This window comes from Callorhinchus milii, unplaced genomic scaffold (assembly GCF_018977255.1).
Source record: "Callorhinchus milii isolate IMCB2004 unplaced genomic scaffold, IMCB_Cmil_1.0 Scaffold23, whole genome shotgun sequence".
Classification (NCBI taxonomy): Eukaryota; Metazoa; Chordata; class Chondrichthyes; order Chimaeriformes; family Callorhinchidae; genus Callorhinchus; species Callorhinchus milii.
In genome coordinates, this window is record NW_024704764.1 from 4,777,492 (window position 1) to 4,802,932 (window position 25,441).

Consider the following 25,441-nt stretch of genomic DNA (forward strand, 5'->3'; position numbering starts at 1 on the left):
TCGAGCCTTGATGTGACGAATGCGTGGCTGAAGGTTTCGGCAGCCTGAGGGGTGAGGCAGTGGCAGAGTCTGGCGATATTGCGGAGGTGGTGGTAGGCAGTGCCGGTCATGGCGGGGATGTGGGGGAGAAAGGACAGTTCAGGGTCAAACAAGACACCCAGGTTCCTGACTGGCTTAGTGAGGTTGAGTGTGCAGCCGTGGAGGCTGATGCTGCCAGCGCCTGTAGTGTGGAGGCGCTGGCGCGAGCCGATCAGAAGGGCCTCAGTCTTGCTGACGTTGAGTTGGAGAAAGTTGGCCCGCGTCCAGGACTTGATGTCGGACAGGCAGTCGGTCAGGACGCCAGTAATCCTGGAGTTGAGGGTGGAGGCAAAGAGATAGAGTTGGGTGTCATCCGCATACATGTGAAAATTTACCCCATGGCTGTGGATGATGTCACCAAGGGGGAGCATGTAGAGGGTGAAGAGGAGGGGACCGAGGACAGAGCACTGAGGAACACCACACGAGATGGTGCGTGCCTGGAGGAGAAGCCGTTTGCCGTGACGAAGTGAATATGATACAAATCAGTCATATATGAAAGTTATTTATTAGTCGGATGTTATATGATTAACGAATAACAAATATGCAAGTGCTGTAGTTAAATCTCCAACCGGCTCCAAGTGGGGACTGTTTAACCAGGACAGTCAGATGCTTTGAGATGTCCTCCCGACGTGAAAAACGCTGTGTAAATGTAAGTCCGTATTGTTGCATTGCAAATCTCTGCCTTTTACCCTCGCAGATGACGATGGTTTGGGCATTAGCATCATAGGAATGGGAGCCGGAGCGGACATGGGTTTGGAGAAATTGGGAATTTTCGTCAAGACAGTAACTGACGGAGGAGCGGCTCACCGGGATGGCAGGTACGGAGCTTATTAGATAGTCCTGAATCCCACCTAGCCGCAGATCGGAATTGGGCACTTGGGAATACAGCATGAAACATGAGCGATTGATTGCCAGACATCACAAGGCTTTTGCTACATGAAAAGCCACCGATGATCAAATATTTAAGAGCGCCCTTTGTAATTTGTTGATTTTATGGAGCCCCAATGATGAATACTTAACCAAATATTTGGTTTATGGTTAGATATCCTTCTCCCTCCCACCCCTTAGATGCCTGTGAAAAAGATTTGAAGTGACAGAATCCATTGGGTTAGATATTATCACAATGGAATTTCGGCCTATTGGATCTCAGCCTTCCTGAATCCCAACCAAAACTGGAGCAGAAAGGCATCATTGGAAAATTCATTGACGTCCTTCCTTCCTCCACCCCATCCCCATCTCTGTCCCCCAACCAAAAAGTCTGACTAAGTTGAGAAGCACTCTCACCTCTGAGTCAGAAGGTCCTGGGTTCAAGCCGCACACCAGGATTTTGAACTCACAGTCTAGGCTGACACTCCAATACAGTACCGGGGAGTGCTGCGTTGTCAGAGGTGCCATGAGATGGTAAACTGAGCTCCCCCTCTGGGTCTGTTCAGGTGGACATTGAGGATCCCAAGGCGTCACCCGAAAAAGGAAGGGAATTAATTTCTTTCTGTGTCCTGGCCAAGAATCCGCTCTGGATAAAATTGGTCACTTGCTTCATGGCTGTTTGTGGGGATGTTTGCTGTGTGTCAATTGATTGCTGCAATTCACTACAAAATACACAGTTCCTGCCCTTCAAAGTGAATCAATGGCCTGTAGCGCTCTGAAACATCAGCCTCCTGAAGTGAAAGGTGCTGTATCAAACACAAGGATTATCGTGTTATTACAGTTTTGATCATTCTGTAGAGGTAGTTTCTAAGTGGCTTTCAGTGATGGGTCAATCAGACCTAGAACAAAAAAATACAAAATGACATTTGTATAGTGCCTTTCACATCGGAAATCTTAACCAAATACTTGTGGAGTCCTGTAGCTTAGTGGTTAGAGCCCTCGCCTCTCACGCGAGAGACCTGGGTTCGATTCCTGGCAGGGCAAAATGTTGGGCAAGTTTCCTTACTCCACACACCTGATAATAATCCCTCAAGAAAAAAACAATAATAAATTGATCACTTCAATCCACAACTGTTTGTGGGACACTGCTGTGAAAGGCGCAATTGCATGCCGCGTTTCACTCACAAATATACAGTCAATTCATTTGAAGCTCTTTGAGACGTCTAGAAGACTTGAAAAGCGCTATATCAAATGCAAGGATTATTATTGTTATTATAGCAAGACACTACTACGTTACACTTGAATGGATGTTACTTTTCTCAGTTGCGCCAATGATTATAGGAACTATGCTTGTCTTTTACTGTCCGGCTGCATTCAATTTACAGGTCAACGCACATCCTGATCTTCTTTAGTTCCTTATTTCATACGTGGCCTAATAATTCCTTCAAAAAATAATATTAATAAATTAGTCATTCAATCCATGACTGTTTGTGGGACATTCCTGTGTGCAATTGGCTGCCCAAAAAAATATACAGTCAATTCACTTTACAGTCTATTCTCTGAAGTGCTTTGAGACATCTAGAAGACGTGATAAGGCGCTATATCAAATGCAAGGATTATTATTATTATACCAGTTGGTCTTTGCATCAATATCAAAGTGTTTGCAAATTGTCCAGTGGAGATATTTAACTACATTATTATGTGGATTCAGGTACTCTGATGACTAGACTTGGACATGACAATATAATATATAACAATATGCTAATATTTCATGATGCTAATAACATTATGACAATATATATTAATATATTAATAATTCAAGCCCGACATTGGGACTTGGATTTGCATAGTCTAAGATGACATCCCAATGCAGTGCTGGGGATGGGGAGTGGGGGTTTCATTGTTGGAGGTGTCATCCTTCGGATGAGACATTAAACCGAGGTCCCATCTCCCTGTTCAGGGTGGATCGACTATGAAATCCTTACTCTAGTGTTTAAATCCCTCCATGCCTTGGCACCCCAGTATCTCTCAACCTGCGTTCTCCTCACAGCACTACCTGCTGCCTCCGCTCTACTGGCTCCGGCCTCTTCCTTGTCCTTCGAATCCTCTGCTCCACCTTTGGCAGCCGTGCCTTCAGCCACTATGCCCCGAAGCTGTGGAGCTTCCTCCCTCAATCCATTGCCTCGCCCCCTCTTTCCCCATTTTCAGGTTGTGCCTGACAACCTTCCTCTTCAGCCATGGCTATGGTCACCTTCCTCCTCCCCCTCCCCCTGGCTCAGCCTTGGGCTCCGCCATTGTTAAGTGCTCTGGGGTACCGCCTGGCGTGGAGAGCGCTATATAAATGCAAGTTGTTGTTGTAGTGTAAGGTTAACATCTCCTTGACGTATTTGCAATATATCAAATGAAACGATTATCCTTATTATCAGGGAAGCTGATGGTTCAAATTATCTTTAATGTATAGTATGTAAATTGTAAACCTGACATAAATTTTACAGCAAGGCGATCACGTAACGGAGCTTTTATATCCGTTGTATAAACGTCAGCCCTTCTGTGTGTCCTGTACTGATGGCATGATTCTCAGCTGATGGCCAGAGTCAGGATTTACAGTCCAGTCAGGCCTAGGTGGGAGAATAGAGACTTTGGGACAGGTTTGCTCAACACTGTAGCTGTTAAAGATCCATCGACTCGATGATGGATGTAAACCTTTGAATTTCGTACTTCAGGATTTTAACGCATTTTAAGAATTTGTTTTAGTTTCTTAAAACACTGGCTGTCCCCATCTAAATAATCACCCCCACCCAGAAATCTGAATATTCTTAAGGTCAATAGCTTTTAGGTGCTACAACAGAACTTTATATTTAAGTAGTGTTTTCATATTAGAAGGACATCTCAAAATACTCCTCAGGATTTTACTGAAATGCGCAGCGACCATGTATTTTATAGATGACCTCAGCAGCCAATTTGCACACAGCAATGCCTCACAAACAGCCAATGGCATAGGGGATTGTTAGTGGGGACACCGGGAGAGAGCAACTCCCTTGTTTTCTTTTGTCTTTCTTTCCCCGCCCCCTTCCCTGCTTGTCCTTATAATCTGCTTGCTTCCAACATACCCCAGTTCTGATGAAAGGTCATTGACCTGAAAGGTTAACTAATTTTCTTCTCTCCATGGATGCTGCCTGACCTGCTGCGTGTCCCAGCGACTCCTGTGTTTATATGAGCAAAACTCCTTTCTCTTTTTGAGTAGTGTCAGAGTGACAAAACGGGTCTCGGATCACATACTATCGATTATGTTGGGATATCTCAAAGACGTGATAAGGCACTAATTCAAATGCAAGGATTATTATTAAGGATTATTATTATGTGTATTATTAGGTGAAGAAAGTAAATAGTTCACAAGAGAGGTTCAAATGAAGAGTGCCCTTCAGGCCATTTGATCTCATCCTTTCATGAACAATCACGTTGTCCAAGCTGGTGATTGGGGTTAGTGAAAGTGACTTGCTCTGTCAAAGAGCCGGCACTGACTCGATGGACTGAATGGCCTCCTTCTGTGCCGTAACATTCTATGAATCTATGAATCTATAAATTTCCTAAATTGAGTCCAGGGTCTTGGCCTCCTGTTCCAGGCATTAATTAATGTCTGGGTAAAGAAATACTTCCTGGTGTCTGTCTCTGAAATTGCTCTTTTGCAATCCTAAACCTATGTCCTCTTTTTCTGCTGTCTCGGCATACCTGAACATATCCTTCTGGAGTTTCTTTATCAGACTTATTGAGAGTCATTCAAAGGACATAATAAGCAGATCAGATTTTCAATTATTTTGTCATGTGCGTAGAGGGCAAAGGCATCCTGAATAATTCATCGTGTTAACTGTGAAGCACTTGTCTGAACATTCATAGGCACTGCATCAAACGCAAGGCTTATTATTCACAGTATTATTGGCAATAAAACTTGATTAGTTTTGAATAGGAAAATGAATTGGCGAGAAAAATATGTCTGGCCCGAAATTCCAGCTGGTCTTAGCCCGCAAGACTGAGTCAGCTCAGCATTTACGATAGACCAGAATTGTGGAAAATTCTTTTCAAAGCAGTCGGAATTTAGATATGTTTTTCCGCAGACTTTGAGCTGGATTTAAGAGCTTTGCACAGTTCTGCAATGTTTTAAACATTAAGAGAAAGTGGTCTCAGATCAAGTCTGAAGACATTCCTCTTCGACTGTGTCTAAGGTCACCTCTCGTTTGTGTCTGGCTTCGTGTCAAGCTCTGTCACTGTTAAGTGCTCTGAGATGCTACCCTGCATGAAAGGTGCCATATCAATTCAAGGTCTGGTGGTTGTTGTCTAGATAGCTAAGAGTAAGTGGCATTTCAGGCCTGTAACGGTTCAATGAAGCTCAATAAATTCTAGTATTATACTTATGTACAATGAAGGAAACAGCTCACAGCCAGGATGTGGCTTCAAGACCAAATATTTTACTCCCAACTCTTGTTTAATAAAGGAGGTGAGGCTATAAATAAATTAAACAGGAAAAGGAAGTGCTTAGTGCCCAGCAAAATAAGGGCTGTGGTTGTTTAGAATTTCTCCTTCTTGGTCCTCCATTTCTGCTTTGTTTCCAAACCTTTTTTATTCTGTGGTGGCTACATTTATTTGAGCGGTATTTAAGCAACAAAATCCACACGTCGAAACTTTGAGTGAATAGTTCAGCTCAGTTCAATGGGCGGAACATTGCACTGTCAAGAGGTGCCATGAAACATTAAAACCGAGGTCCTGTCTGCCTGTTCAGGTGGACATTAAAGATTCTAGGGCACTATATGAAAAGAGAAGAGAGTTTCTCCCAGTGTCCTGGCCAAATAAAATTGGTCACTCAATTCATGGCTGTTTTATGGGACATTGCTGTTGCAAGTGAGCGTTTGCCTGCAAAATACAGTCACTCAATTTCATAGCAAATTCCTGTGAAGTGCTTTGATGTGATAAGATGCTATACCAAATGCAAGGTTATATTTTGGCCCCTAACCTCAGGAACTTGTTGCCTGAATCCCTTCACCTCGCACCCTCTTTATCTATCTATAAATCCCACCTGATGACCTACCTCTTCGACTGAGTCTATAGTTAACAGCTCCTCCCTCCCCGTCCCACCCCCCGCCTCTTCCCTTGCTTGACATTGGACCCTGCCAATGTGCAGCAATCCCAGATGTTATCCCGTAGGAAGCCTGCGGTATGAATGCAAGCTGTTGTTGTCGTCATCCTCACGCAAGTTTGCAGGCAGCTCAGAAGGTCGGAAAGGAATGGAGGGGTTTGGAACTGGCTATGAAGGAAGAGGCTGTGAGCCTTTCCCAACACCTCCTGTCTGGCTGAGAACCACTGATGATCAGCTGGCACATTGCCACCAGAGCAATGCTTTGTTTTGCCAGTGGGATGACAGGCTCTGGACAGGAAGGGTCGCTATTCACAGAAGTACCCAAAGCCCCGTGTCCGTTAGCACCACTCCACTGTCCTTTCAGCGCCTTGGACCGTCCTCCCAACATGAAAAACGCTATACAAATGTAATCTTGTTGTTGTTGTTGTCCTCCTGCTCGTTCAGGGGATTCAGGGTGAAAACTGTCCCCAATGATATCTGTTTTTCTTGAAGCTCTTGCCTGCTACGTTTTCGGAAGCTGCTTGTGGAATACGTGTTCTGCTGTTTCCTCCCAGTGCCCGCCTCCCCTCGCTGACATTGCCTGCCCAGCAAAACATTTCCTTCCAGTGACCTTGATGAAATCTTCACCGGCCTTAACCCTTACACGGCAGCTCCACAGACACAGTAACAATCTGTTTGTTGAGACAACGTCTTATCCACATCAATAGACACGTCACAGGGTTTACTGCAACATGTAGGAACTGTGTACCGTGAACTCCTGATAACTTGACCCTGACTTTACTTGTCACTACCATTCAAGTCATCGTGCTGTCAATATCCCGGCCGCATTTATTCATGCATTAATACATGAATAAATAAAAATAATTTGGTCACTCAAACCACGACTGTTTGTGGGACGCTGCTGTGCACAATTGGCTGCCGCGTTTTGCCCACAAAATACACAGTCAATCCACTTTACAGTATCTTCTGTGACGCAATTTGAGATGTCTCAAAGACGTGAAAAGGCTCTATATCAAATACAAGGATTATTATTGTTATTGTTATGCCTAATTGGCCATTCTGGATAACTCGTCACTGACCCCTTTTCCCTTGGAATGACTTGGAATCAGGAGTTTACTATATATTGTAGGTTGAACATAACACAGCAATGCCCTACAACCGGCCATGAAGTGAATGCTTGATTTTTATTTGGGGATTTGTTGGCACGGACACAGGGAGACAAAACTCCCTTCTTTTTTCGATCAGTGCCATGGGATCTTTAACTCCCACCTGAACAGGCACAGACAGGAACTCGGTTGAACATCTCATCCGAAGGACGGCACCTATGACAATGCAGCACATCCCCAGCGCTGTCAATCTGGACTGTGAGTTTAAACTTCCGATGCGAGGGATTGAGCACACATAACAACGGTGACTTAAATCCTACAGAAAACAGAAACGAACTGACAATCCAGTCTAATGCAATTGACTTATTCATGCCTTCATCACCTCCAGGCTCGACCATGCTTATCAGCCTTCCCAACTCCTCCCTCCACAGGCTGCAGATAATCCAGAACTCTGCAGCCCGTGTCCTCTCCTGCACCAAACTCTGTGACCCCATCTCTCCCATTTTTGCCCTTCTCCACTGGCTCCCTGTCCTTCAGAGGATCCAGTTCAAGATCCTGGTCCTCACCTACAAAGCCCTCCATGGCCTCACCCCACCCTATCTCTGTGACCCTTCCAACCCACCTGCGCCCTCCGCTCAGCCGGCTCTGGCCTGCTCCATATCCCCCGACCCACCCGCCCCCTCCTTAGCCTCCTTCAAGTCCCGCCTCAAAACCCTCCTCTTCAACATGCCATCGGTCACCCCCCTTCCCCTCCCTTCTCTCCCCCCCCCCCCCCCCGACCCCAGCTTGGGTCTGAAATGCTGTACACTATCCAGCGCCTTGGGACGTCCTCCCGACGTGAAAGGCTCTATACAAATTTAATCTTTTTATTGTTGTTGTTGACATTTACAAAGGGCGTTGCACATCAGAAGGACACCTCAAAGAGCTTCACACTACTGGCCTACATCTGAGCTGGGGGTGGGGTGGGAGCTGCAGAGGGTGGGGAGAGGAAAGATGACCAAAAGAGGTGAGTCTGGAAACTTGACTTTGAACCTAACTTGCTCTGGTATAATTTCTCTCCTCCAGAATCCAAGTGAACGACCTAATAGTGGAGGTCGATGGGACCAGTCTGGTGGGTGTGACCCAAAGTTTTGCAGCCACTGTGCTTCGGAACACAAAGGGGACAGTCAGGTGAGAATAATTTGGAACAAAACCTCGGGAAATGAGAAATACGTATAAATGATATGTCGTGTACAGCAACGCTTTGTGGTGCAATCGTTCAGAGGCCAGTAGCTCAGTGTTTAGAGCACTCGCCTCATAAGCGAGAGACCTGGGTTTAATTGTCGGGCAGGACAAAAGATTGGGCAAGTCTCCTTACTTCACACGGCTCTGTTTACCTAGCAGTAAATAGGAACGTGGTTGTTAGTCGATTGGCGGATTGCTTTTCCTGGGATAAGAATCCCTTCAAAAATAATAATAATGATAATGTGGCCATTTACTCATGGCTGTTTGTGGGACACTGCTGTGCGCAATTGGCTTGTGCATTTCGCCCACAAAATACACTGTCAATTCACTTTACAGTATATTCTGTGAAGCGCTTTGAGATGTCTCAAAGAAGTGATAAGGCGCTACATCAAATGTAAGCATTATCATCATTATAAGACATTTACTCACCAAAACAACCCAGAAAGCCGCCCAGGCTTTAACAGGAATTTGTTGTGATTTTGCCTGTGCAACACACAGTTGCTTAGCAATGGGGTAAGCACCACAGGGGCAAAAGCTCAGAGCAGGAGAACAATTACAGGCACAGGATCTCGTTGAATTAAATTCATGTTGCCAAATGTAAAATTAATTTTGGCTCATTTTCTTAATGCTCTGCCTTGCCCTACTCCTTGGATCTGTGGCAGTTTTGTCAGTGTGTCCTGATCATTCACGAGTGCCTTCACCACACGTAGCACTGTGTGTTGCTGAGATATCAAGGCAAGAGGTTGTTAAAGTGTCAAAATGTAGATGGCCATCAACATCCACATGACAGCCTATACTTTAAAGTGCAGCAAATTGGAAAGAGAACGACAGCAGGCAAGTAAACAGGCAGTTAATGTTGGATAAGCTGCGGCAAGCTTACCAGACAGTCGCTCAATAGAAAGTTGTGCAATCTTAGCTAGTTGAACCCCAGCAGTTTCCTTCATGTCCATTCTTGGTTCTTTCCAACCTGCCCCTAATAATAATAATAATATTCCTTACATTTGATATAGTGCTTTATCACATCTTTCAAAGCACTTCACAGAATATACAGTGGGTGAAACACGGCAACCAATTGCACACGGCAGTGTCCCACACATATTCTGCAGAATACATCCTTCCAGAGAGAGAGAGAGAGACAGAGAGAATGTGTGTGCACTATATTGCAGTCATGGTGGAAATTTCCATGCATAGGTCAGATATATATCTGGAAGTCTCGATCTAGTTCGGATCCTTTTAAGCATGTCGATTGGTTTCAGCACAAGTCTGACAAACACCACACCCCACCCACCCACCCCACTAAAAAAAATTTGTGCTTAATAATGGTGAGAGAGCATCTCTGCAGGTCAAGAGGAGGTTAAACAAAACACTTCCTGTTACAGCCGGGTGCAAACAGCATTTTCTGAGTGTGATGAGGAAGTGCAACAACCAGCATATGGCGGTACAGTACTTCCAGAAAGTGTATTTTAAACAAATAAGGTACATGAGGCCGGGCTATTTTTCCACTTATTTATTATTAAAATCCATCACGTCTGAAGCAGGACTCTGCTCCAGGCTTCTGTTTCAAGCTTTTTGCTGTGGCTTAAAATAGGACTTGTAAATAATTGATGGGAAGATTTCAAACGAATGACAAATGTTGCAAGAACAGCTGCCAAGAAGGTTTAGGTTGAACGGCAGGTCTGTTTGGGTGCATTCGTTTCCTAATTCGGTCCTTAAATAATAAAACAAAATAATAATAGTGGTCATTTCAATCCATGACCATTTGTGGGACGTTGCTGTGCGCAATTGGCTGCCGCGTTTCGCCAAATAAACAGTCGATTCACTTTACAGTATATTCTGTGAAGTACTTTGAGACGCCTCGAAGACGTGCTAAGGCACTATATAAAATGAAAGGCTTATTATTATTACCCCCAGCTCGGGTGCTAATCTATAACTGTCCAGCACCTGGGGACGTTTTCCCGATGTGAAAGGTGTTACATAAATGCAATTTGTTGCTGTTGTTGAAATCCCACGTCTCACTACGGAACTTGGAGCTCACAGTCTCGGCTGACACTCGAATACAGTGCTGGGAATGATTGTGCTGTAATCATGATTGTTGGACATGACGTCCTAAAGATGGAAGGTTAAACCCCAGTCCTGATTGGGATTCAGAGAATTTCCTCTGAGTGGGGAATCCAGAACAAAGGGGCATAATCTTAAAATTAGAGCTAGGCCATTTCAGAGTAAAATTAGGAGGCAGTGTTTCATCCAAAGGGTAGTGGAAATTTGGAACTCTCTTCTCCAAAAGGCTGTGGATTATGGCTGGATCCATTCATATCTTCAAGGCTGCGGTGGATAGCTATTTATTAGGTCAGGGTATTAAGGGATACAGGGCAAAGGGCAGGTAATTGGACTTGAGGACCAGATCAGCCGTGATCTTATAGTATGGCGGAACAGGCTCGAGGGGCTGAATGGCCTACTCCTGTTCCTATGTTTCTATGATTCAAACGAGCAAGCTCTTGCCCTGATCATTGTAAATTTATTCCTGGTCTTCCTGGAAAGAAAGCTTGAAGCTCACATCACTTACAGAACTAACTTAACCCGTTCTGGTGTTCAGCAAGTTTACACTGGTTCAGACCACATCTCCAGTCTGGATGCTAGAGGAAAGCACCTATAACTAAACAATTAAGCGTCATCGTGTCAGTGAAACTTTAATGGTGGAGACCAAATGTCTCCTGTGAAAAGAAGGTAGGGTTCCAACTCAGTGAGGGCAGCGCTCTGAGACGCTACCCTCCGTGAAGGGCACTGTATATTCTCCCACAAAATACCCAGTCATTACACTTTACAGTATATTCCATGGGACCCGATGGCCTGTAGCAGTTGGCCATTTTGAAATACCGATGGAGGGCAAATTATGGAATTTTTTTCATGGCGGGGCAGGGGAGGTGTAATAAATATCAGGGGGCCACAGGATGATAATAATAATCATTGCATTTGATGTAGTGCCTTATCACATCTTCTAGATGTCTCAAAGCACTTCATAGAATATACCGGAAAATGAATTGAGTGTACATTTTATGGGTGAAACGCGGCAGCCAATTGTGCACAGCAGCGTCCCGCAAACAGTCATGGAATTCTTACCCGCAATTCTTACCCCCGGAAAAGTGATCCGCCAGTCAACTAACCACCGGGTTCCTACTTACTGCTAGGTAAACAGAGTGTGGAGTAAGGAAACTTGCCCAACATTTTGCCCCGCCCGGGAATCGAACCCAGGTCTCTCGCTTGCAAGGCAAGTGCTCTAACCACTGAGCTGCAGATTCCTTCAAGGGTGCATTCTAAACGCATTCTAAGCTGTGCTGATGTGTAAGAGGAAGCGAGTGAGGAGGCAACATTTCAAGGCTAATCCAGTGGATTCTGCCTTCTGGTGACCCAGAAAATATGGTGTAAAACGGAAAGGGGTTAAAAGAAAAAAGGCTAAAATTAGCAAATAAAAGACTATTGTATTTTGGGTTTTAAATCCTTTAAGGGCGGCCCCTTGGCCAAACAGACACAGCCGATTAATGTGCTGAGCTGCGGAAAAACACACAAGTAAAGTTCATCTCAGGTCAGGTTCGGAATCTTTTGACTCGGTCAGGCCTGTGTATGAATCTTTTATCCATCCGGGGCTGCTCCAGCAGACACTTATTTGTTCCAGTTGATGAGATAATTGTGCAATAAGGCAGAATGATGTACTGTTTGCAGGGATGAAGCCCAGGGGTGGCCACTTGCATTACTGCACATTGTACATTTTCAACACTTGGTCTTTTACCCTACATGTGTCAAGGGTTTATTTCAACCTTCCATACTGGCTCGAGAGTTGGAGAGTGCATCCATGGATAAACTCAATTTATTCATGGAGGCGCTCTCCACCTCACTGAGCCAGTACAGATCCTTGGTGTCTTGTCTGACCCTCAATTGTCTTTTAAACCCCACATCTGTGCCATGGCCCTTTCTGTCTTACCCCACCTCCATAACATTGCTTTCCTTTGCCACTTTGTGGAGTCCTGCAGCTCACTGGTTAGAGCACTCGCTTTGCAAGCGAGAGACCTGAGTTCAATTCCAGGCAGAGGGCGAAACCTTGGGCAAGTTTCCTTACTCCACACAGAGCCTAATAATAAACCCTCCAAAACCAAAAACAATAATAAATTGGTCATTTTCAATCTACGACTGTTTGTGAGACATTGCTGTGCGCAATTGGCTGCCGCATTCTCCCACAAATATACAGTCAATTCACTTTACAGTGTGTTCTGTGAAGCGTTTTGGGACGTCCTCCCGACGTGAAAAGCGCTATATCAAATGTAAGGATTATTATTATTATTATCTCTGCCTTCAGGCTTCCGAGACCATCATTAGGTCTAGGCTTGACTATGCTAACTTTCTGCTCACCGGACTTTCCAACTTTTCCCTCCACAAGCTGCAGATTATTCAGAACTCTGCAGTTCGTGTCCTCTCCCACACTAAGCTGGTCTCCCCCATCCTTATAATAATAATAATAATAATCCTTGCATTTGATATAGCGCTTTTCACGTCGGGAGGACGTCCCAAAGCGCTTCATAGAACACACTGTAAAGTGAATTGACTGTATATTTGTGGGCGAACGCGGCAGCCAATTGCGCACAGCAATGTCCCACAAACGGTCGTCGATTGAAAATGACCAATTTAATTATTGTTTTTAGTTTTGGAGGGATTATTATTAGGCGTGTGGAGTAAGGAAACTTGCCCAAGGTTTCACCCTACCTGGAATTGAACTCAGGTCTCTCGCTTGCAAAGCGAGTGCTCTAACCACTGAGCTACAGGACTCCACTCCTTGTCCTTCACTGGCTCTCCATCCTCCAGAGGAGCAAATTCAAGATCCTCATCAAGTGCTCCATGATCTTGCTCCCCCCTTCCTCTGTGACCTACTAAAATTTACCAACCTATCTGTCCACTCCCTCCGCTCAGCAGGCTCTGGCTTGCTTCACATCCTCCGCCTGGCCCGCCCCACCATTGGAGTGTGGGCCTTCAGCCACTCTGCCCCCACCCTCTGAAACTCCATCCCACAGTCCCTCCGCCTAGCCCTCTCACTTGTCTCCTTCAAGACCTGTCTCAAGACCCTCTTGTTCAACCATGCCTCGGTCACCATTCTAACCCTACCATGCCCGCCCTCCACCCCTCCTGATCCCAACCACCAGCTCAGATGCAGATCCCTGACTGTCCAGCTCCTTGGGACGTCCTCCTGACGTGAAAGGAGCAATAGAAATCTGACTGACGAATCAGTCAGTCAGCAGTCCTTTGATGGCATGTGACATGTTTTCCAGGTTTCTGATCGGAAGAGAGAAACCAGGTGAAACCAGCGAGGTGGCTCAGCTGATTCGGCAAACGCTGGAGCAGGAGCGATGGCAGAGGGAGATGATGGAGCAGCACTATGGCCAATACCCCGATGAGGACGAAGAGGTAAGAAGGCCTTTTAAGGGGTTAAAAAAAATTGCGGAGTTTCTTAAAACCCTTATTACAACGAGCAGGTGGTGCCCATTCCTCTCCAAGCAAGTGGGCTCGCTCTTCTATCGGATGACCAAACAGTCGTGATAACTATAATAATCCTTAATAATAATCCTTGCATTTGATATAGCGCTTTTCACGTCGGGAGGACGTCCCAAAGCGCTTCACAGAACACACTGTAAAGTGAATTGACTGTATATTTGTGAGCGAACGCGGCAGCCAATTGCGCATAGCAATGTCCCACAAACAGTCGTAGATTGAAAATGACCAATTTATTATTATTGTTTTGGTTTTTGGAGGGATTATTATTAGGCGTGTGGAGTAACTATCCTGTTTATCTGAAAACAAAACAGAAGTATCATCATTTCTTTGAGATTTATTAGACATTGTAATGGTATCAAGACTTTTTGGGCATCCTGTTGATCCCCCGAAAATTCTGCAACTTTTAGTCGCTAGGGCTACTGATTGATTTATTTTTAATTTAAAATTTATTTCTCAATAGGGATGCTTTTTAGAGAGATAAGCAGATACTTGGTACTAAAGCGATTAAAGGCTGTGGCAAAAGGGCAAGGAATTGGGATTAAAAAAAGATCTGCCAAGATCTCATAAACTGGTGGAACAGGCTCGATGGGCTGAATGGCCTACCCCTGTTCCTCTTTCCTCCTGTTCCTGTGAAAGGCTGCAAATGTTACCTCTCGATATCTTCTTAGGAGCTTTCTTTGCACACTAATGAATCTACTGCGGATGAGATGTTAAACCAAGGCCCCGGTACCTGTATAGGTGCATGTTGAAGATCCCGTGGCACTATTTGAAAAGTCAAAGGAGTTTCTCACAGTGTTCTGGGCAACAATCCAACCAGATAAAATAGGTTGTTCACTTCATGGCTGTTTGTGGGACGTTGCTGTTTGCAAATTGGCTGCCACTTTTGTCTACAAAACATCCAGTCACTAGGTTTACAGTAAAATCCTGTGAAGCACTTTCAGATGTTCTCCCCGTGTGAAAATCTTGTATAATACACCAGAATTACTCCCCTCCCCCACACTGAATTTGGTCCACATATTTATAGAGCGGACTTGAAGTTATTTTTGGAAATAGTACAGTACCCTGGAGAATAATAAAAGTCTAAATGGGAAAAAAATGCCCTAGTTTCTTTTTAATTGACGGATAGCATTGCGTTGTGTTGGTTAGGGATATGAAGACTGCTAATTCCATTTTGTGTTCTGAACTGCATTTAGGATTTGGAGTTATTCTCGAATAACTCCAACTCAGCCAGTGATATCTACAACTGCAATAAAAATAATAGCAACAGCGATTTGTCTATCAAGGTTTGTTAGACTTGGTGTGAATTGGTGGGTTTGAAGGCAGTGCGTGGTGTGAGCTGCTCACTTGTTCTCTCCACTAACTTCTATCAGCTGCTTATGTACTTTCAACATAACAGGCAGAAAGGGTTGGACAAGAGTCACAAACCAGCCTAACAGCTAAGAGCTCCACTTAGTAAACTATGAAAGTGCCTCTCAAACCAGTGGGTAATGTTCCTGAGCTAATCATTGACCATAACACTCATTCTATTACTCTGTTCCCCTGGCACAGTGGTAGCAATCTCTCCTCTGAGTCAGAAGGTTGTGGGTTCAAGCCCCAAGCCGGGACATGTAATCACATAGTCTAAGCTAACAGAGCTGCTGTCCTTCAGATGAGACGTTACACAGAGGTCCGATCTGCCTGTTCAGGTGCATGTTAAAGATCCCACAGCACTATTAGAAAAGAGTAGGGAGTTTCTCCTGGAGTCCTGACCAACAATCCCCCAAATAATAAAATTGATCATTCACTTCATGGCATGTTTGTGGGTCATTGCTGTGTGCAAACTGGCTGTCATAAAATACACAGTCAAAAACACTTTATAGTATACCCTGTGAAGTGCCTTAAGAGGTCTCGACGGAGTGATAAGCCTATCATTATTATGATTATTCTGTTCCACGGTTCCTAAGGTTAGGGACATTTTCAGGAGTATTCAAGAGCTCTTCATTCCCCAATTGTATCAATTATATATTTACACTGGCAGCTATTTGTTGCCTTCCTTCCAGAGTGCTGTATCCTTGTGAAAATAATGATAATAATAATAATCCTTGCAATGTCCTCTCCCCACCCTTCAACACTGTGCCCATTATTTTTCATCCGGTTTGTTTGTGCTGTCACCTAGTGACAAGAGAGAGGAAGTTCTTAAGTAATAATAATAATAATAATCCTTGCATTTGATATGGAACTTTATCACATCTTGAAGACGTCTCAAAGCGCTCAAATGACAAACTGCCAGGGGGAGTAGGGTGGGGGGGAAGAGTGGAAATTCACAGACTTTCCTCAACCCATGTCACCCCCCTCAACTGCAAAGTTGTAACAGAGAGAGGAAGTTCTTAAGTAATAATAATAATAATAATAATCCTTGCATTTGATATGGAACCACCATTTTCTCTAATCGCACGATGCTTTGCTCTCTCTCTCTCTTTCTTTCTTTCTTTCTCTCACTCAGCCCTTTCCCCTGTTGCTCTGGAATTATTCCAAACACTGGGCTGGATTGTGGGCCTGTTTCCAAAATGGTCTGCTCTTTGGCGATGGGTAGCTGGGGCTAGAGAGGGCTCAAACTACTCCCACCCCCTCTCTCCCCCTACAGCTCTCTAAGGGAGCTGCGAGTCAAGTACCCCGACCAGCCCCAACTAATGGCACCTGTGGGCCACTCTTGCCCCTCTCCCAACTTGTCGGTTGCGCCCGCTCCATCAACAACAATACATTTGTATAGGGCCTTGAACGTCAGGAGGATATCCCTCGCAGGCTGCTCATCAGGGAAGGACCGCCAATGGAACTCAGAGTCTGTGTGGTGGGGAGATGGAGGGGGCGGCCATCTTTGAAGCTGGCACAGAGACTACTTAAAAGGGATCGAGCATTTAGCTCTCACCTCCCCCCTTCTCCCTTCCCCCCCCCAACATCCCGAAGAATATTTTTACCCGCCACCTATGTGTCTGCTTTGTTTTTCTTGTGAGTGATTTTGGATACGAGTTGGGGGTGTGTGGGGGTGGGGGGTGAGGAGGAGGAAACTCTCTGTTAATAGAATAGCGTTGTTGCCCCAGCAGACTGGAGAGTACGCGACAGACGAGGAGGAAGAGGAGATGAGCCCCATGTTCGCCAACAATGATGTGGCCATCGAGGTTTTTGACCTAGGGGAGAATGAGGACATGCTGTCGCCCATTGAAATGGACCCTGAAAAACTAGTGCACAAGTTCAAGGAGGTAGGCTGACTGACTCCTCCCCTAAACAGTGGCCGACAAGTCAATACACTTTCCAGCAACATCCTGCGAAGCGGTGTAGCAAAGCCCTCCATGGTCTTGTTCCTCCCTGTGACCTGATCGCTCATCGACCTCACCCACATCGACCTGTCCACTCCCTCAGCTCAGTAGGCACCGGCCTGCTCCACTTCCCCCACCCGGCCCGGCCCACCATCGGAGGTCGGGCCTTCAGCCTCTCTGCCCCTATCCTTTGGAACTCCATCCCACAACCCTTCGTCTCGCTCCCTCTCTGGCCTCCTTCAAGGCACGTCTCAAGACCCTCCTCTTCGAACGTGCTTTCAGTCACCCTCGTACCTCTACCCTCCCTGACCTCCATCTTTCCTAATCCAAATCCCCAGCTCGGGTCCAAATCCCTGATTGTCTAGCACCTTGGGACAACCTCCCGATGTGAAAGGCGTGTAAATGTAATCTGTTATTGTTGTTAAACCTGTGTTCTGTTGTTCCTCTGCCTTGGCTTATCTCAAAATAATGATTTAGAAAACACATGGCAAAAAAAACACATGATTATTTATTAATAATTTTTTGGGGGACTTTTCAGCTACAAATCAAACACGCAGTAACAGAGGCGGAGATTCAACAGCTGAAACGAAAGGTACATTTACCGATATTCCAATCAACACGCGGAGATCATGAGACTTAAGTGGCATCTATTTTGTCTCAGATAGTTGGCATATAATAATAATAATAATAATAATCCTTGCATTTGATATAGCACCTTATCACACCTTTGAGACATCTCAAAGTGCTTCGCAGAATTTACTGTAAAGTGAATTGACTGTGTATTATGTGGGCCAAACGCAGCAGCCAATTGCGCACAGCAGCGTCCCACAAACAGTCGTGGATTGAGTAACCAAATTATTATTTTTTTTAAAAAAATTAAGGATTTATTACTCCATATGAAGCCAAATATAAATGCCATGTTCTATGGGTTGTAATGACTGTACGTGTTCACTCTATTTGTACATGGGAATCTCTCAGTCATATGTGATGGAAGTATTTATTTTATTAGCGACTAGAACAGGTTACCAGAAAGGGTAGTTGAGGCTAGGACTTAGTTAAGGAACAGCTCAATGTGCTGTGTTGGGAGGACAGTGGGGCGGGTATTCTAGGAGGATGAGATCAGATGGGCTGAAAGGCCAGCTTCATCCTGTGATCTTGCGATTTATCTACCAAAAAACAATGTACATTTATACAGCGCTTGTCACGTTGGGGACGTGGGTGGGGGGGAAGTCTCAAGCGCTTTACACAGCTGACTGGGAGAGGAAATTTTTCAGACACTGGATTTATGAAATGCTTGATTGTCGGGACCCTTTGTTAATTTCATTGATGGATTGCTTTCTGGAGGTAATAAATAATCTCTTCGAAACAAATATGATAATAATAATAATAATCTGTTCAATCGTTGTATAATGTGAACCATTTTGAGACTTCTCAACGTCGCGATAAGGAGTTAGATCAAACGCAAGGATTATTATAATTCTCCTCTTGTATTTCCTCTGCTCAGCTCCACTCAACAGAACAGGAGAAGATGCGCTGGCGAATGGAAAAGGCTCAGCTGGAGCAAAGCGTGGAGGAGAACAAGGAGCGGATGGAGAAGCTGGAGAGTTACTGGATGGAAGCTCAGACGCTCTGCCAGGCCGTGGACGAGCATCTGAAGGAGACACAGGCTCAGTACCAGGCCCTGGAGAGGAAGTACAGCAAAGCGAAACGTCTGATCAAAGAGTACCAGCAAAAGTAAGGAGGATCTTGGCTCCAATTGTATGTTTTCCGTTGAGTTGCAGAAAAGCAGTAGACCCACAACAACGACAACGACGTGGAGTCCTGTAGCTCAGTGGTTAGAGCACTCGCTTTGCAAGCGAGAGACCTGAGTTCAATTCCAGACAGGGCGAAACCTTGGGCAAGTTTCCTTACTCCACACGCCTAATAATAATCCCTCCAAAAATCCAAAAACAATAATAAATTGGTCATTTTCAATCTACGACTGTTTGTGGGACATTGCTGTGCGCAATTGGCTGCCGCGTTCGCCCACAAATATACAGTCAATTCACTTTACAGTGTGTTCTGTGAAGCGCTTTGGGACGTCCTCCTGACGTGAAAAGCGCTATATCAAATGCAAGGATTATTATTATATTATTATTATTATTATGCAGCCGTCCCCTCACGCAGGGTGGTGCCCTTGAGTGTTTGACAGTGGCGGAGCATGACCCCGAGCTGGAGGGGAGGTGACCGTAGGTACGGTCAAATAGGAAGGTCTTCAGGTGTGACCTGAAGACGGGAATGTAAAGAGTAGCCCAGTAACTCAGGGCAAATTCTCTCTCAGTCACCTCTTAGTAATAATAAATATTAATAATAGTAATAATAATAATCCTGGTATTTGATATAGGCTGCCACTCCCAGTCAGCTGTGTGACGGTGCTTTGAGATGTCCTCCCTATGTGAAAGGCGACCCATAAATATAAATCACTATTATAATAATAATAATCCTTGCATTTGATATAGTACCTTATTACGTTGTTGAGACGTCTCAAAGCACTTCACGGAAAATACTGAAAGGATTGACTGTATATTTGTGGGCAAAATGCGGCAGCGAATTGCGCACAGCAGTGTCCCACAAATAGTCGTTGAGAAGTCTCAAAGCACTTCGCAAAATAACAACAACTTTGCACTTGTATAGCGCCCTCCATGCACGGTAGAGTCTCAGAGCGCTTAGTATATTGTCATATTATTGTAAAGTGGATCGACCATGCATTTTTGGGCGAACACGGCAGCCAAACAGCTTCGGTAACGTTCTAACCTTGGCTTTTTGATCACTTCTTCAGGGAAATAGAATTTCTGAAGAAAGAAACAGCACAAAGGAGAACCTTAGAAGAAACTGAGAATTTACATAAGGAAGAGATTGATAAGCTTCAGACCATGGTATGTGTGATGGGAATCTATTCACCATTGTAAAAAAAAAAACAGTTTGATGCTGCGATGGGAGAATTGTGGGGTGACAGAGGGGAATTTTGGAAGGATGAAATCAGATGGGCCAAAGGGCTTTGTTCAACAGAACTTATGAGCTTGTGAATGGGTTTCGGAAAGGCTTGTCCACTGGAGGGCATTCTTCCCTGTGAGATGCAGTTACTGGCTGGAGCTTCACGCCTATTTGATGGGTTTTGTCGATTCCATTCAGTTCCTCACAGAAGCCCAGCGCAGCCCAGCCGACCAGATGCCAACTTGTGGGCCAACTGTTTGCACGGAATCTCTTTGAGAGTTCTTTTTTCTTTAGCCTTCAAAACACAACAACTTCATCACAACAGAACTTCTCCGAAACCCTTTTAATATTGAACGCCTAGCTCTAAAAATAATAATGATAATAATAATCTTTGCATTTGATATGGTGCCTTATCACATCTTCGAGACGTCACAAAGCGCTTCACAGAATAAATTGTAAAGTGAATTGACTACATTTTTGTGGGTGAAACATGGTAGCCAACTGCGCCCGGCAGTGTCCCACAAACAGTCATGGATTGAGTGACCAATTTATTTTTTTAAGGAATTATTACACCGATATATTCTCATATCAATATGATAATAATAATCCTCAGGTTTGATACGGAGCCTTTCATGTTGGGAGGACGTCAAAACCCAAATTGGCTGCTGTGTTTGCCTTTCTGCCTTTGCAGGCGAACGCAGCAGCCAGTTTGCGAATTGAGATGTCCTCCCGACGTGAAAGGATCAATATCAAGTCCTCCCAATTTACTCTTCACGGTAAGATCTGCGAAGCGCTTTGGGACATTTCGACGTGGAAGGCAAGGATTCTCAGTGTTACGCCTTTGTTTTTTGACAGGTTACGGACCTGGAGACGAGTCTACAATCAATGAAGAATTCCAACACAGTTTAATGGAGTTGACTTTCCATCCCCTGCGCTTTAAGATCAAACCTTCTCATTAAAGGAGCAACAAAGCCTTGAAAAAGTAAATGACATTCACCTGTTTGTCTGGCCTCTGGAAAGTGCATACCAGGCTGTTTTTTTGCACTCCGTGCAAGTGATTGTGTTTAAAGAATTTTTACATTACTCCTCTTCTGCATAACAATTTGCCAAGTCACTTTTGAACCGATGGCGAAAACCAAGAGTCCTCTCAGAAAAATTGGAACGGGCTACAGTGGATGTGTCTGCACTAAATCAGACTCGCTTTTCTTCCCCCTCCCACCCCCACCCCCCACCCCACTTACCCCCACGCACAATTCATGCGCGCAATTTTCCATTCTATTTATTCAGCAACTGAGGGTCAAGAAAATTTAAATGTCTTTGACAAACATCGAGGGAGTAAATGTCACGAAGGTCAATCAATCGCGTTTTTTCTTCTCTTATCCTAAGACTTTGGTGACTGATATCAAACAGAGTACCAAGTAATGTAACTTGCTGTTAACCATGAAAAAGGATCAGCGTATTATACACAGCAGTCACCACCATCACCAACCTCCCCCATACACACACCCTGCATCTCCACACACACACTGCATTCAACAAGCCTTTACTCTTCCAAGCTGCACCTAATACTTTCCGGGATTAAGTGAGCACAGTGCGTCCCTCCGTGATGGGGAGAGATAGAGAGAGAACACGCCCCCATTCCAGACAAATGGAAATTTCCACGCCTTAGTGGAGTTCTCAAACAGTTTGGTTTGGATGCTCTTAAGCACGAAGATAGGTTTCAGATCCACGGCCGACCCGACAACAAAAATAAAGACTTTCTCCCAACAGAAATCCAAGGCAGGTTAAATTAACTGCGTATCTTGTATTATTACGTGTGCGATTTGTCTTTGCAAAGCAGAGTCAACTTTTTTGGGGGTGAGCATTGGGAGGTGATGGTTGGGTAAACCGTTTTTTAAAATCTATTAATGAAAAGCATCTGTTGGTGATAAACACTGAATATCTTCACCCAGTGGAACTGTGCTGATTTACAGCGGGGTGAAGGCGGGGGAAGCTTTTCGAAAGGGGTTCCAATGAGTTCTTATCCGTGAAACATGGAATGGAGTGAAACCGAATCGATAGTACAGGACTTGGAATGATAAATTGAAATGAAATTTCATCTGATGGATCATTGAATTATCAATGATAATTGATAATCAATTATCAATTTAGTTTAATAGTAAAACTATTTTAAAGTTTTACTATTAGTTTAAAAGATACTGAAAATATTGTGTTGATGGTATTTGACTTGTTTCTTTTCTTTCGTCACCCCCTTTTATCTCTGCTCTTCTTATGCCACATCCACACATCCTTCTCAGGCTCCGAGGGGCTGTTTTATCATTCATTTCCTAACCATTAATCCATTGTGCCAATACTTGGTCGATCTTCTCACTACGTGGCGTAGTGCGTTGTCGCGCAAAAAAGAAAACAAAAAAAATCGCTGGGTGTTTGTGTTAGTTGTGTAGCTATAGCCTGTGGTAACTGTAGCATAAAGTTGTAAAGAGGTCCAAAAAAAATGCAAAAAAAACCCAAACAAATGCACACTGTATAAAAAAGGCTGTTGCAAAGTCCGATCGGTTTCGAGAGACGTTTTATTAACAAACAGATCACCTAATGCCGTCATCCACACAAGGCAGTGGGTTGGAAATTCAAGGAGTAGACTCCTCATGTTGTTTCCTACACCGAATATTTTTTTCCAGAATGACACGCGACTCATTTCGACTCTTTTTTGTCATAGGTTTATGTTCCGGTGTCACACCCCCATGTCTGTTTCTCATGTCCCCTCAGCAGACAGCACCGGTGTCAGAGGTTCCAGAATGTGTACACATCTCAATGGTCTGACCATCCGACACTTTGGCTGCATAATGGGGAAGGCAGGGCTAGCTGTGGGACATCCTCCCGACGTGAGAGCTTGTTTATATAAATGCAGTTTATTGTTGGCAGTACACATTGCCTGATTCCTAATTCCCAGAGCAGTTCAATGGCCTCGTGTGGAACCATCCAAGTGTATTGGATCCTCCTTCAGACCAATGAGGCACAGACTACACTGCAGTACACCCATGGCACATCACACAGAGGAGCGCAGAGAAGGGCCTTCTTGCTGTTATCGTGGGAGGTGTTGTGCGCTATTTGTTCAGCTGCTGAGGTGCTGGGCAGTTGGGCATAGCACAGGTTCCTGCAGTCTGAATGCCAATTCCTCTGAAATAATGGACATTTTGTGGAGTCCTGTAGCTCAATGGTTAGAGCACTTGCCTCGCAAGTGGGTTGGGCAAATTTCTTTACTCCACACGCCTCTGTTTACCGAGCAGTAAGCAGTAACCTGATTGTTAGTCAATTGAAGGATCGTTTTTCTGGGAGTAATAATTCCTTCAAAAAAAAATAATTTGGTCACTGTTTGTGGGACTCTGCTGTGTGCAATTGGCTATCACGTTTTGCCCACAAAATATACAGTCAATTCACTTTACAGTATATTCTGTGAAGAGCTTTGAGACTTTATTGTCTTGAAGACATGATGAGGCGCAGTATCAAATACAAGGATTATTATTGTTTGCTGAGACGAATCTATAGCTTACATACGTGCACTCCCACTAAGACGTACGTTCTGATGCCCAGCCCTGTTCTAGGTGCGTGCGGGAGGGCTTCCTCTGTCTGGACACTTGTTCCACACTCACATCAGTTCAAGATTGTTTGCTGTGTTCGGAGGTTGTGAGTTGACTTCCAACAGCTGCCTCCCACTTGCACTCGTCAAGTTCCAGGATCAGCTAGAGTACATGTCGTCCACAAAGTCCTATCACCGCCATTTCTTTTACACACACAGTGCACTGACCAACAACTCATACGTGGAAGAATGATGGTAATTGTATTTAGAAGTGCTTAATCGTATTCAGTACAAATGGTTAACTGTATTTAGACGTCCAGAGGATCAGTGTGCACATGTGTGTTTGCGTGTGTATGAGTGTGTGAGTGAGTGTGTGTGTGTGTGAGTGCGTGTGTGTGAGTGTGTGCATGTGTGTGTGAGTGACCGTGTGTGAGTGAGCGTGTGTGTGTGTCCGTGTGTGTGAGTGTGTGCATTTGAATGTGTATGCGTGTGTGTGAGTATGAGTGTGTGTGTGAGTGTGCGCGTGTGTGCGTATGTGAGAATGGGTGAGTGTGTGAGTGAGTGTGTGTCTGTGAGTCTGTGAGTGTGCATGTGTGAGTGATCGTGTGTGTGTGTGTATCCGTGTGTGAGTGTGTTTATGTGAATATGTGAGTGTGTGTGCATGTGTGCATGTGTGAGTGTATATGCGTGTGTGAATGTATGTGTGTGAGTATGAGTGTGTGTTTGAGTGTCTGTGTGTGAGTGGGTGTGTGTGTATGTGAGTGTCTGCGCGTGTGTATGCAAGTGCGTATGCGTGTGTGAGTGTGTGCTTGTGTGAGTGTGTATGCGTGTGTGAGTGAATGTGTGTGCATGTGTGAGTATGTGTGTGCGCGTGTATGAGTGTGTGTGAGTGAGCGTGTGTGTCCGTGTGTGAGTGTATGCATGTGTGTGTGAGTGCGTGTGTGTGTATGTGTGTGTGTACGTGTGTGTGCGTATGTGAGAGTGGGTGTGTATGTGTGAGTGTGCATGTGAGTGTGTGTGCGTGAGTGAATGTGTGCATGAGTTTGTGTGTGTGCGTGTGAGTATGTGTGAGTGCACGTGTGTGTGTGTGTATGTGTGTGAGTATGAGTGTGTGTTTGAGTGTGCCCGTGTGTGTGCGTCTGCGTGTGTGAGAGTGGTGTGTGTGTGTGAGTGAGTGTGTGTGCATGTGTGAGTATGTGTGTGCGCTGTATGAGTGTGTGTGAGTGAGCGTGTGTGTCCGTGTGTGAGTGTATGCATGTCTGAGTGCGTGTGTGTGTATGTGCGTGTGTACACGTGTGTGTGTATGTGAGAGTGGGTGTGTATGTGTGAGTGTGTGCGTGTGAGTGCATGAGTGTGTAAGTGAGTGTGTGCGTGTGTGTGCATGTGTGTGTGTGTGCATGTGTGTGAGTGTGTGTGCGTGTGTGAGTGAATGTGTGCATGAGTGTGTGTGTGCGTGAGTATGTGTCAGTGCAAGTGAGTGTATGTGTGTGTATGTGTATGAGTGTGTGTTTGAGTGTGCCCGTGTGTGTGCGTCTGCGTGTGTGAGAGTGGTGTGTGTGTGTGAGTGAGTGTGTGTGAATGTGTGAGTATGTGTGTGCGCGTGTATGAATGTGTGTGAGTGAGCATGTGTGTCCGTGTGTGAGTGTATGCATGTGTGTGT

General features: G+C 44.8%; 1 protein-coding gene across 3 annotated transcripts in view; it reads left to right on the forward strand.

Moving 5' to 3' along the window:
* The window catches only part of LOC103183850 (neurabin-2), a 60,793-nt gene extending 39,591 nt beyond the window's left edge, over positions 1-21,202 (forward strand). For 2 of the 3 annotated variants that reach the window (XM_042343290.1, XM_007901562.2), the window contains exons 4-11: positions 776-896; positions 8,245-8,349; positions 13,716-13,851; positions 17,016-17,174; positions 17,770-17,823; positions 18,736-18,965; positions 20,050-20,146; positions 21,060-21,202. In XM_042343290.1, the coding sequence (XP_042199224.1) occupies positions 776-896; positions 8,245-8,349; positions 13,716-13,851; positions 17,016-17,174; positions 17,770-17,823; positions 18,736-18,965; positions 20,050-20,146; positions 21,060-21,113 (956 nt within the window). In that variant the 3' untranslated portion in view covers positions 21,114-21,202. The remainder of the gene's footprint in view (positions 1-775; positions 897-8,244; positions 8,350-13,715; positions 13,852-17,015; positions 17,175-17,769; positions 17,824-18,735; positions 18,966-20,049; positions 20,147-21,059) is intronic. The other variant, XM_007901564.2, reaches the window with a different exon arrangement.
* Positions 21,203-25,441: the final 4,239 nt, after the last annotated feature.